This window comes from Anastrepha obliqua, chromosome 5 (genome assembly GCF_027943255.1).
Source record: "Anastrepha obliqua isolate idAnaObli1 chromosome 5, idAnaObli1_1.0, whole genome shotgun sequence".
NCBI lineage: Eukaryota > Metazoa > Arthropoda > Insecta > Diptera > Tephritidae > Anastrepha > Anastrepha obliqua.
The window spans coordinates 95526820-95540158 of NC_072896.1; the positions used below are offsets into that span (position 1 = coordinate 95526820).

The following is a 13339-nucleotide window of genomic DNA, read 5'->3' on the forward strand; positions in this document are numbered from 1 at the left end:
TCCTTTGAATTCCAGATATCCGAAAAAGCCAAACAGTTTTATTCCAAAGATAGTTGTGCAAGGTAAGAAAGCAAAGTCAAAAAGCGGGGCATAACGTGGCTTTGCATTTGTGTGTATGTATGTATATGTATATGTACAACGTAAGTATGCATAAATGTGTGTGTATGTCAGCTAACTTTTGTGTGTTTAGTTGATAATTATTATTTCCTTTTGATATTTCTTATAAATTTGTTGTTTTTTTTCTTTCTTTTGGTTTGACTCTAAGGCTTAAGCAATAATTTGAAATCATCATTGGCATTCTCCATTATATATTCATAGGGAATTTTCTCCTTCTTATCCTTAATTCCCTTCAATGTTGGATCCTTTTCGAGCAGAAATTTACAAACATCTAATTGACCGCGTATAGCAGCCCGATGCAGTGCTGTCTGACCGTATTCATCTTGCAGTTGGAGTTTGGCCTTGGCAGCAACCAATAATTTTACAACATTTAAATGACCTGGAAATACAAAAAAAAAAAATAAAACAAAAAACAAAGAAAGCTTTAAGTATTATTAAGTAGGTACAGTCAGCGTCAAAAGAATGTGTACATCACAGATTGATAAGTTTTGACTTTTTATTTATTTATTTCGTAATTTCAATTTTTTCTATAAAAATATATAATACATAGTTCAGACTACAACAAGAACCATATGAAGCAAAGTTTCGAGCTTTATATACAATTTGTAAAAATTCGGGAAATTCTCATAAAAATTTCAAAATTTTTACGCAGAATTTTTAGAAAAATTCCGGGTATGCGGTTTTATAGATCATTGAATTTTGGTAAAAAAAATTTACAAATTTTCATTAAAATTTCAAACTTTTTACTCAGAATTTTTAGAAAAATTTCGGGCATGCCGTTTTGAAGATCATTGAATATTGGTAAAAAAATTTGTAAAAATTGAGAAAATTTGCATACAAATTTCAAACTTTTTACTCAGAATTTTTAGATTAATTTCGGATTTGCGGTTTTATAGATCATTGAACTTTGGTAAAAAATTTTTTAAAAATTCGGCAAATTTTCATCAAAATTTCAAACTTTTTGCGCAGATTTTTTAGACAAATTTCGGGCATGCCGTTTTGAAGATCATTGAATGTTGGTAAAAAAATTTGAAAAAATTCGGGAAACTTTCATCAAAATCTCAAATTTTTACTCAGAATTCTTAGAAACATTTCGTGTATGCCGTTTTATAGATCATTGAATTTTGGTAAACAAATTTGTAAAATTTTGGCACATTTTCATTTAAATTTCAAACTTTTTACTCAGAATTTTTAGAAAAAATTCGGGTATGCGGTTTTATGGATTATTGAATTTTGGTAAAAAAATGTGTAAAAATTCGGTAAATTTTCATAGAAATTTCAAACTTTTTACGTAGAATTTTTAGAAAAATTTCGGATATGCGGTTTTATAGATCATTGAATTTTGATAAAAAAAATTTGGCACATTTTCATTAAAATTTCAAACTTTTTCCTCAGAATTTTTAGAAAAATTTCGTGTATGCCGTTTTATAGATCATTGAATTTTGGTAAAAAAATTTGAAATAATTCGGCAAATGTTTATCAATACTTCAAACTTTTTACTCGGAATTTTTCGAAAAATGTCGGGTATGCGGTCATTGTGATTTTTTAACAACTAGAAACTTGCACTTTACTATACCAAAATTAATGAGCTATAAAATTGCACACGTGAAAATTTTTTCAGAAATTTTGAGTATGAAATAATGATGAAAATTTGCCGATTCTTACAAAGTTTGAAACTTTTACTTCATTTGCCTAGTTTTTTTTTGTAGTATAAACTTTATTTGAAAGAATAAATGAAATTATAAGGTAAATAAATAAATATTCAAATTTTCAATATATAGTTTAGTGTAAACTTTCTTTTGACCTTGAATGTATAAGTAAAAAGCGACATATTATTATTTTTTTTTCAATATTAGGGAAACTTACCCATCATAGCAGCGCGATGTAACGCTGTAGCACCGGCTTTAGTGACAGCATCCACATCTACTTTGCCCTCATCGATCAACATTTTGCATATTTCAACATTGCCATTGCGCGCTGCGTAGTGGAGTGCTGTGTAATCAAAGTCATCGCGATCCATGGATTTGCCACGGCCAATGAAACTGCGCACGCGCTCCGGCTCATTGTAGATAGCTATCGAAAAAAAAAACAATTGTAGAAAATACATAAGAAGATATACTAAATTTAACCATGTCGACTAATAAAGGAAATATGGTTGTTTAAGGGGGGACCCTCATTTAGACGGTCGAAAAATGCATCATTTTTGGGAATTTTTTTCTCAGGTAAAATAACTTCAAACGTTTTGTAATTCATAAAGTACTTTAATAAATGTCTTGACTGTCTACAAAAATTTTCGGAGAAGAAAAAAAACATTTTAAGTATGGAAATATACACCTCGTCCATGGCACCTCATTCTATCTGTGTACATTCTAGCGCTCTGAATTTTTTTCTGAAATAAAAAAACCAAATTTTTTTTAAAACTTTAGGATAATACCTTCGATGTGACATTTTGATTTAAAAAAAAATGTCGAAATTGATATTTTTTACCCAGTTTTATGTTAAAAGTGATTTTTCATGCATAAAAATTGACTTTAAAATTACAAAAAAATATGAAAATCTTTTTTTTTAAAAAAACACTTAATGTCACATTGAAAACAATTTAATTAGCTTTAAAATGAGCTATTGTAAAGCCTGATTGGTTCAATACAGTGTTCTCAATTGTGAACACAAAATCGAAAAATGATGTTTCGAGAAAAACGCGTTTAAAGTTTCGGATACAGGCGATCAGGCCACCCGTCGCGTCCTGTTAAAAATTTTGTCACTCCTTCAAAAATACAGATACCGACTTGAAATTTTGAAAGTATATTCTTAAATAGTTGTAGAATAGATTAAAATTATTTCCAAAAAATCGATTTTTTTGACCCGATAAATGAGGGTCCCCCCTTAAAAAACAAAAGCTCAAAGCAAAAAGAAAAGCTCAAATACAAAAAAAAAACTCGCGAATTGAAAATACCAAATCATTGATCAAGTAGCGTCGAATAACATTGATTAAGCAACATGATGAAAAGATTTCAAAGGTGAGCTCTTCAACAGACCGTTATTCGGTTCTGAGCGAATTTGACAGAATCAACTGAGAAGCTGGCATAACTGTGGTCACGATACGAAGCGGTTTGCTTACGAAAAGACTAAGATTGTGTTAGTGATATTTAAAAAAAAAAAAAAAAAAAAAAAAGAAAATTGGTTGGGCGAGAGTGTGAATATATTGGAAATGATCGTACAGAATTCGGCTGCCGAATCCACAAGTGAGGTGACAGTCAAAGTTCCTCTCACAATTTTCATTTTCACCATAACATATTAGCAAACCTGGTAATCTTTCATCCTTGCTACGGCACAGCATCCATGGGACGACATATTATCACCATATCATCGACTATTCACTTTGTACCTCTGATATGGAGGATGAAGATAGCACAAAGCATTTTCTCTAACTTTCTGAAAGCATTCAACAAACTTATAAGATTCATCTCGGAAGTTTTCAGAGAAGTAATGAATCCTAACCTTATTTGTGTCTCCCTACCCTTTAAATCCTCTCCCTTGGCCTTAAGTACAATAGGCAATAATTATAGCAAAATAATAAAATAAATAATTGGCACGAACACATCTGTAAGGTGTTTTTCCGAGCTTCTATCCTATTAGTGGCATGAGTCTTACTATTTTTTTTTTACAAATAAAGGGACCTTAAGTCTTTAGCCGATTTAGAAATCCGAAAGTTCTTGATACCATCCTTACTTCTCGCACTCTCTCCTCAATGTGGACTTTAGACAGCTCAACGGTCAAAGTCAGGAAGTCATGTTTTTCTCAGACATTGAAGTTCGATGCCAATTTTGCGTTGTTTGCATCAAAAGTTGCGCCTTTCCGCTAACGGAAACATAATTGCCGATTTTTGAATGCATTGCGCAATGCCACACAGATCATCAAACAGTTGATATGTTGAGCGCTAAGCTTGGTTAGCTGTTGTTGCTCATCGCAATCTCAGTTGTCTAATTTGGAGATGCGATTTTTCCCCTTTACATTTTTTTGGTGGGGACATTCAATAAGATAATTTCGGCTCTAAAGCTGAATTTTGTGTTGAGGTTTAACAGGAGCTGATGTGCAAGAATCGCTACTTACTCCATCATTTAATAAATCATAGCTGCCTTCTGAGTAGTGAATAAAACAAACGAAAAAAATAAAAACTCCTTGAATCTTTGATTTTCAAAGCGTCCCGCCTGAGTGTATGCAAAATGGTTTGATCCCGTCAAAGGACTGTGAAAAGGTAAGCGTCCTGCTCCTCATAACAAACTGTAAGTAATCACATTGCTTTTCAAAGCATTGCGCCTAAAGTATGAACAAAAAAAAGTGTTTTTAATATCCCTTATTATTCTTATTTGTCTTAGCATATCGCTTGTGAACCAATAGGACTGTCACAATGGGTCCGTTCCGTTTGTTGCGGCAACGCATTTGACTGACGTGACTTATAAAACGCACCGTGGTGCCACAATGAAAGATATTGGTGAAAACAAATATTATATTAAATTTCGTTGTATATATAGAGGGTTTTAATAGAATTTATGGTATTCGAAGACGGTGGGTGCGACCACTACTTCGAGATCGGGATGCACATTAATTTTTCAGGACAACTTGATTAAGCCTAGCTTTTTCTCAACTCTTTTCAGTTTTTTTTGAAAAGGGTGCATTTAATTTACTCAATTAATTTAAACTCCATTTATTTTCCACATTCAATTTGATATAATAAAAAACATCATCGATAAAAATTTGCACGATACAAAATTATTTTTTCTTTAAACAGTTGCACTTGCCGTACGGCAAAAGTAGAAAGTTGCCAATTTTTGTGCATTCGGCCAAGGCGTATGACGCCTTTGACTCAAACATGCAAACTATGTTGCGGCCGCCATAGCCGAATGGGTTGCTGCGTGACTACAATTCAAGAGTGCGTAGGTTCGAGTCTCAAAATGAAAAAGTTTTTTCTAATAGCGTTCACCCCTCGGCAGGCAATAGCAAACCTCCGAGTGTATTTCTGGCATGAAGAACCTCCTCATAGAAATATCTGCCGATCGGAGTCGGCTTAAAACTGTAGGTCCCTCCATTTGTGGAACAACATCAAAACGCACACCACAATAGAAGGAAACACCTAACAGAAGTGTACGCGCCAATTATTTATTTTTATTTTGCTGTCAGTCAAATTCGTTCCCCCAACGGACCCATTGTGACGGGACCGCTTGATCAACGCTAAATTCTCGTTGCTTTCACACATAAATTTTTCAGTTAGCGAGCAGCCGAATTCTCTAGCGAGCAGAGAAGTGGTGAATACGAAGCGGCACTATAAGTTGCTCTTTTCTTTTTCAAATAAATATTAATATATCGAGAATATAACATTTCTGTTTATTTTATTTCATTTTTGAAGTAGGCTTTAAGCATTACTTTTTGTGAGTATTGAGCAAAGCGAATCTATCATATTAAAGGTGGTATCGGTAAATCTGCTGATTTGTTTTTTTTTTTTATTTCACCGTGTCTATCTGGCTGAAACAAGGCAAATTCATTCTTTGTTTTCTACTCCACCAATAATTATAATTTTAAACACTTTTAAATATTGCAGCTATTTTACATATTTTTTTTTTTAGATTTCAATATCACCTGCATTTGTTTTCTACTCCACCAATAATTATAATTTTAAACACTTTTAAATATTGCAGCTATTTTACATATTTTTTTTTAGATTTCAATATCACCTGCATTCCAGATCCCACGATCGAATTCCATATCACTGAGCGTTTGTTGTGCTGGCGCTGTCTGCTTGTGACACTTGCAATTATCCGCGTCATGTGGATCCATTTTCTTGTTTTAATGTTAGTAATTTGTTTGAGTTTTTTAAAGTTCTTTCAATTTCGCTTCAATTATATCCAATTTACATATACATATGTACATATGTAAGTATGTAATTTAACTTTTTTTCGTTTTTCGTTTTAGCTTACAGTTCAATGATTGATAAATTCAACACTAATTTTTTTGGTTTTTGGAAAACAGTTGTTTGTTTTAATTCCTAACAAAGAAAAATAATATGTTTACAATTTTCTTAATTTTTTAGCTTTTTTTCTATCAGCATAGCATTTATGTTAATGTCTTTTTAGTTAACAATTAAATTTGCAAATTTCAAAACGTATTCAACTTTAGAAGTTTAATTATCATATTTCTTGTAGTCGTATTTAAACTTCGCGTTGCATAGTCCAACTGATCTCCGCCTCACCACAACTACAAATTACTTTGTAGCTCAATTGCGCTAATGTATTCACCATATTCATCGGTGGAATCCCCACCATTACACCATTCAAGGTGTGTTTTAAACCAGTATCGAAACGTTTTGACAGCGCTTGGACTTCTGCATCGTTGAGTCCGAAAACGGTGCATGAGCGATCGTGCAACGAACCCTTCACCGTCACATACGTGTAGTTCTCTTCGTTTTGAACGATCGGCACGGGTATGGTAACGACATTCGCCACCGAATTCGGCACTGAGTTTGTTGAAGCAGTCGTTTGTGCAGCCACAGATGATGTGCCAGCCGTAGTGACATAGTTGACAGCAGTTGGCGCAACCACAATGCTGGAAGCAGGTTTTGCCTCCGCGGGAGTGGGTATTGCGGATGCTGGTGGTGGTGGTGGTTGAGCGCTCATTATTGCACTAACTAAATAGATGACCCTTTGGTTGGTTGGAAAATAGGGGTTTAAGTAAATTTACGAAAGAAAAATAAATAAAAATCGCAAAGTGGAACTTTCACTTAACGTTTTTGTTTGTTTTTTCTATAAAGATATTTCTTTTACTTTTCCCACTTCTCAATTCGATACGCGCACTTTTCGTACTTAAGAGCACAGCCGGCGCTTGTGTGATTGTTTTAGGTACTGTATAAAAAATGATCTGTTTATTGCACTAATTTGTTAATTTGTTTCTTTTTTTACTTAGCGCAAGGCTGAGAGGTTCTTTTTGTTGTTCGCAATCTTAAGTTGATTCCGCTTACTTGGTTGTATTTGTTTTTTTGTTTTTTTTTCTGTATATATTTTGCGTGGCAGGGAGATCAGGGGCTCGTTAACAACTTTTAATTTTTGTATATTTTTGCTATAAATTCTTTTATTCGGGCGAATCGACTTTATGATAGTTGCCTAACCCAGCTGCTTCGCGTCCTATATTTGAAAGATTTTCACGCACAACGGATTCTGTTTCAAGCGGTTCTGGTTCATGGAACTCTTTTCGCATTGTCCACATATATTCGTTATAGTCCTGTTTCACCGCTGTTGATGAAGAGGCGACCACGCGAAAACCTAAAATCTAAAGAAAAGCGAAAATTAGTTGTTGTTATAGCAGCAAAAGCCATACAAGTATGGGGAATGTTGGTGGTGTGAATAAATCCGGGTCGTTCCGGTAACGTAGAACTAACTGTCAAGGTAACGTCAAAAGTAGTTTTCAAATTTCATTAGTATTTAAGTCGATATAGTACTTATTTTCGGTCCATCAATAAATTGCTTGGTTCTAATGCAATACGCAATAGGTTAATAATTCACAGCCTTAAGTTTCCATCTTAGTAAAAGTTGAATAAAAATATGAATTTCTTTTTAGCTCAAACATTTTCGCGCTATTTTTTAGTAATATTACTTATGGTTGACGTGTGAAGTTTGTAGGTTCGAATCTTCGTGCATGAAACACCAAAAGGATAGATAGTTTTTTTTTTTCTAATAGCGGTCGCCCCTCGGCAGGCGATGGCAACCCACCGAGTGTATTTATGCCATCAAAACGCTGCTCACAAAAACCATTTGCCGTTCAAAGTCGGCTTAAACTGTATAGTATATTTACATATTAGCTAAAATTTGCTATAAAATCGTTTGAAATTTTATTTTTGTTTTTATTCATAGATGTAGAAAACCGCACCTTAAAACCACAAACAAATTTCTTAAAATGTCCATTCACTAGTAACTTTTAGTTTGGCCTTTTGTGAATGCTTAGCGAACAGAAGAACAAAACCTATTAAATTTACATACAAAATGGTTTAATTCCCAACCATGCGCAAGGAGTAAGCAAGCGTACCCACTAATGGGCACGCAAAGCAGCATTTAAAATGACAAAAAAGGGGAAAAAGTACAATAAAAAAAAAAAAACATAAATATTGAAGGAAACCGCTGTAGTGGTTATGGGGGTGGGAAATGTAATTGTCCAATGGGGCTTATTTCCATTGGAATAGGAAATTAAGTCTAAACTGCAAAAGTCAGTAAAAATTAAAGAAAATTTGCAGAAAAATATATTTAAAGCATAGAAAAAAACATTTCATAATTTTATTGAAATTTTTTTTTCAAAACTTTTCAAGCTAGAGCTCTTACATGGCAGATATTGCATTTGAACCCGGAAGGAAGTCTTTTTACTAAAAGCCAACCGAAATATGGATACCGTTTTCAAATTTTATACCTTTGAGGCATTTGCCCGATGTCCGACACTGAAAAACCCGAATCTCATTTCATAATTAAATTAGTTCCTTCATACTTATATAAATTGTGTGGCCATTTATAAAATAAGCACATAAAGCGATTTGAAAACCAGAAGTTGTTAACTGATGCGTTTTTAGCGCGATGTGGAGAGGTTATGTGCGTAAAGAATTTTACCTCGTATGTACTTACAGTGGTGGTCACAATGTTGGCACAGCGACATTTTGCAAAATTTTGACCATATTTTTTTAAATTTATTTTGTTAAAATATAGCTTATACTACAACAAAAACCATATACTTAAAGTTTCACACGTTGTACAAAATTAAAAAATTCAACAAATTTGTAAACTTTTCAGTCAGAATTTTTAGAAAAATGTTCGCCATGCGAAATTATAGACCGTTCCCATATAGGCAGTCGGTTCTGCGTTAACGGAACGTCGGGATTTATATCTATTCAAGGATTGTCACTCCAGCAGCATTCCCTGTACATGCATTAGAAATGTTTATGCTGCTGCAACAACAACCATTAAATTTTGGTATAATAAAAAGCAAGATTGAAGTGGCTAAAAATTTGCATTGATTTTTAGTAATTTTTTTTTGTTGACGGTGTTAACATTTTCTGCATTTGTTGTAAAGGAGGTTTAAAAAAAAATCTATTAAATTTTTTATTGTATTAGAAAGAAAAAAGGTTTGGCAATTATAAGTGAAAAATGATTTCGGACGAACGATAGACCCACGACCATATTTACGGTTACAGATGTCTATTCCTTCATTAAAATTGTCAATCACTTTCTAGTAAAATGGCGTTATTAACTCTATCGTATAAACTCCATCTTTAACATAGTCCCACACAAAATAATCCGATGGTGTTAAATTTCGTGATCGTAGCGGTCAATTAGCAGCTGAATTTCGTGAAATTTGGTTTGCAATAAATTCATTGTTTGGGTACCAGGGCCACAAGAGTATACAGGGAAATGAGAGAGTTGACGAGCTTACTAAGGCAGGCACCCGCTTGTCTTGGATGAGTACGTGAAACATACATAGGTATATCCAGGGTTCGAATTGCTGACTGAACTTCAACTATGGCATTTTCAATGCATAGTCGTTTTCTGCGCAATAACCGTGACTATCGCTTTAGCTATGAAATAGATGCATGTTAAATGGAAATGAAATATGCAAACACTCAAATGAAACGAACTGCTTAACTGACGACTATAAACGACGAGCAAGTGTAAGCCGACAGCCACAGTTCTTCGTATAACAGTTAACTATTGCTGCTTAAAAGAACTATAGTTTTTGAATGCATCATTGTAATAACTGCGACAATTGCTTATGCTGAAAACAGTGAAGCCCGCATGGAATTCCCTTACCGCATGCCTTTACCGTGCACAAAACTGAGCAAAACTATTTCCCGTAGATAACAGCTGTTTTAGTTAGTTACATACATACAAACAATATTTAAAAAATACATCGGTGACAAAATGGATGAAGAAGACATCGAAATTTGCGACTTATTTCTTAATTTATTTCATATTTTATATAAAAAATACAAGCACCAAAAAAAGTGCAGAAGGTATAAAGTTCAGCCATTAAATAGGAATTGGGGCACAAGTGGTTATCAAATCCAAGTGCTCCGCCGAATGCAAACATTGGAGCCTGATGAATTGTTTTCACACACAAGGATGTCCCCGCCTGTGTATGAGCTGCTTTTAAAATTAGTGAGCAGTTCCTTGAGGAAGCCAAAATAGCGGATTGGTCCTGAGGAAAGACTATCTTTAGTTTTGCTGTATGCATATTGAGAAAGCGAGGCTTCTAGTCGATTAATATTTATTTCTTGTTGGTTGTTTAGATATTTGCCACAAGATGTAGTAGTTCTTTTATTATTGCAAAATTCAGGTACAATGTATACATATTTAAAAAATCACAGTATTCTCGTATACGCATATTTACAAAGTTTACATACTTAAAAAAACCCAGCATTCAGGCACACGCAGGTGTACATAGTTTACATACTTAAAAAACCCAGCATTCAGGCCCACGCATGTGTACATAGTTTACATACTTAAAAAACCCAGCATTCAGGCACACGCATGTGTACATAGTTTACATACTTAAAAAACCCAGCATTCAGGCACACGCATATGTATATATTTATTTAATCGCGGAGCCATGATGATCTACACACTAACAGCTGTATACATATATTAACTAAATATGGGATATGCATCGATCACCTAAATTCGCTATCCAAGCTATTGTCGCAGTTATTACAATGATGCATTCAAAAACTATAGTTCTTTTAAGCAGCAATAGTTAACTGTTATACGAAGAACTGTGGCTGTCGGCTTACACTTGCTCGTCGTTTATAGTCGTCAGTTAAGCAGTTCGTTTCATTTGAGTGTTTGCATATTTCATTTCCATTTAACATGCATCTATTTCATAGCTAAAGCGATAGTCACGGTTATTGCGCAGAAAACGACTATGCATTGAAAATGAAATAGTCCAATTACTATTGCTGTTGCTATTTGACAGTCAGCAATGCGAACCCTGGGTATATCCCTCACTCTCTGTTTTGAAGACGTAACTAACTCTGAAAGCACAGTCTATAAAGGAAGCCTCGATCTCCCACAGGGTTGAGAAAATAATGCTACGAACTTGAAACACGAAAACAACCCACTTTATTTTATCACTCCCAAGGAAGGTATGTAAAAGTGCGAAGAAGAAAGAGGTACGCTAGAACACCTCCTTTGCCACTGACCTGCTCTAAGCAGCATTCGTTACAACTGCCTGGGACCGAAATACTTTTCATTTCTTGTGAAATCTATTCAGATTAGCCAGATATACCTACCTAACTAGTAGTATAACCTATATTTTTATATAAAAAAAAATAAATAAATATAAAAAAATAAATAAATATAAAAAAATAAGTAGATATAAAAGAAAATAAATAAATATATAAAAAACAAAAGTTACAAAAAAATTATATTACAAAAAAAAATTAATAAAATAATGAAAATATAAAGAAACGTAAACAAAAAATAAATAAAAAACAATATAAATAAATAAAAATATAAATAATAAAAAAAGAATAAATAAAAATTAAAAAAAAAAGTTAATAAAAAAAACAATAAATAAATAAAAATAAAAATGAATAACCGAAACTTGTAAAAAATATCGCTGTGCATTTTTTTTTTACCACCTCTGTAAAAATATTGAAAGATTTTTATTTACCTCAAGCGCAGATAAGATTCGACATGGATGTACCAGATATACTATTGTTGTCTCATCGCTATAACCGCCGCACGAAAATTTATTCAACTGCTCAATTTCATCCGCTGCAAAAGAAAAATCATTATTAATTTTTATTTTATTTATCTGTTTTTTTTTTTTTATTTGTGGTTATGAACTCCCATGCAAAAAACCTATTAAAAGTTACTATCGGCCGTTGGTCCTTATTGCGAGTGGCATAAAATTTTGAAATTTAAATTGTTTTGTGTTCTCGCAAATAATATGACAATAGTAATAATAAATCTATATGTACTAATGTATAAAACACATGTCGAACTAAATTTAATCATTTAATATCCCACCAAGAGTGGATAAAACTTTTGAAGAAATCACTTTAGTATTTTTCTCTTATTTGGCGCACAAAATATTGTATCAAAGATGAGCGTTATTGCATATTCGTATATTTAAAAAACCTACAAAATTTAAATAAAATACAATATATAAAACTCGTTAGTAAACTCGTTTTGGCGTTTGTGAAATCAACAACAAATTAGCAGCCAAATAAACAATTGAGCTTGAAATCGAGAATACAAATGAACAGACAATATATGTATGAAGCATCGCGTGAGAGAGAGAAAATAAATAATAATGCAAAACAGGCGTAAAAAATATGATAAAGCAAATTCATACCGAATTACAAGTGATGACATCATAAACATTGCACAGAAAACGGTGGCGGTGGTGGCGGAAGCGTTGGCGCTTGACCAACTCTGTAGGACATTGGAAAATTTAGGACAATGGATTACCTCATCGCAGGAATAGATGAAATTACAACAATGTCAACATTGTAAGGTACAAATGTATGTTTGTATACATGTATACATATACATAACTGTAGATATGCACATACATAAATACTATGTACACAGACGCAGTTATATGAATCGTGGAAAGCAAGGCCGGCTTTATACAAAATGACGTACTGGGGTAGGTGAAAATGAAATAATGATGAGTACGTTTTTATTAATTTTTAAAATGTAGTAATTTTTAGAATGTTGTGTCTTCAAGAGAAGGCAATCCAGGCATTTTTGTCCATTTTCAACCTGCCAAAATTAGTTTTCCGAAGTTTCATTTCATTATTTTCTAAGTCAAACTTTTTTCTATCTTAGTTTTTTAGTTTATAGGCTCATACATAGGCAATCGGCTTAGATTTCTTGATTTTGCGACAAGAGGGATTATCATGATTTAGCTCTTTATGGGTCTACCGGCGTGTTTGATTTGGAATATGATTGTTCCCACGACAGTCGACTCTACGTTACTGGAACGCGCCGGATTTATAGATTGTCACTTGAGCAGCATTCTCCAAACATTTATGAGGACTGTTTACGCCATTACAAAAACCACTTTGAATATAATCTCATACCGAAAAAGAGAAATTCAAATTACATAATTTCTTCATGGTGATTTGGCTTCATAGTGATCAGCAGGAACGCTCAAGTAATATTAAAAACTTTAAATTTGCTGGCACATT

General features: G+C 33.2%; 4 protein-coding genes across 4 annotated transcripts in view; all 4 read right to left on the reverse strand.

Moving 5' to 3' along the window:
• On the reverse strand, window positions 1-7239 carry LOC129249353 (ankyrin repeat domain-containing protein 39). Its single transcript, XM_054889136.1, has 4 exons — window positions 7127-7239; window positions 5847-6157; window positions 1984-2190; window positions 1-496 (listed from the first exon to the last, which is right to left on the reverse strand). Exons 2-4 carry the CDS (start codon window positions 5947-5949, stop codon window positions 261-263), a joined length of 546 nt encoding a protein of 181 aa, XP_054745111.1. The 5' UTR covers window positions 5950-6157; window positions 7127-7239; the 3' UTR covers window positions 1-260.
• Window positions 6165-7014, reverse strand: LOC129249354 (uncharacterized). The gene has a single exon (XM_054889137.1). It carries the CDS (start codon window positions 6783-6785, stop codon window positions 6321-6323), a length of 465 nt encoding a protein of 154 aa, XP_054745112.1. The 5' UTR covers window positions 6786-7014; the 3' UTR covers window positions 6165-6320.
• Window positions 7131-13339, reverse strand: part of LOC129249355 (uncharacterized) — a 13571-nt gene continuing 7362 nt past the window's right edge. The window contains exons 3-4 of the mRNA XM_054889138.1: window positions 11812-11915; window positions 7131-7434 (exon numbers count right to left, since the gene is read on the reverse strand). Of these exons, the coding sequence (XP_054745113.1) occupies window positions 7237-7434; window positions 11812-11915 (302 nt within the window). The 3' untranslated portion in view covers window positions 7131-7236. The remainder of the gene's footprint in view (window positions 7435-11811; window positions 11916-13339) is intronic.
• Window positions 11831-13339, reverse strand: part of LOC129249352 (SPRY domain-containing SOCS box protein 3) — a 24934-nt gene continuing 23425 nt past the window's right edge. The window contains exon 4 of the mRNA XM_054889134.1: window positions 11831-11915. The gene's annotated coding sequence lies outside the window, so the exon portion shown is untranslated. The remainder of the gene's footprint in view (window positions 11916-13339) is intronic.

What these genes read in the sequence shown, in the direction of transcription:
- LOC129249353 (XM_054889136.1), bottom strand. Translation starts at nt 5,949, where the DNA reads ATGGATCCACATGACGCGGATAATTGCAAGTGTCACAAGCAGACAGCG. An exon ending in TCGTGGGATCTGGAATGCAG is followed by an intron (nt 2,191 to 5,846) that starts GTGATATTGAAA and finishes TTTTTTCGATAG; the next exon opens with CTATCTACAATGAGCCGGAG. An exon ending in ACATCGCGCTGCTATGATGG is followed by an intron (nt 497 to 1,983) that starts GTAAGTTTCCCT and finishes TTGTATTTCCAG; the next exon opens with GTCATTTAAATGTTGTAAAA.
- LOC129249354 (XM_054889137.1), bottom strand. Translation starts at nt 6,785, where the DNA reads ATGAGCGCTCAACCACCACCACCACCAGCATCCGCAATACCCACTCCC.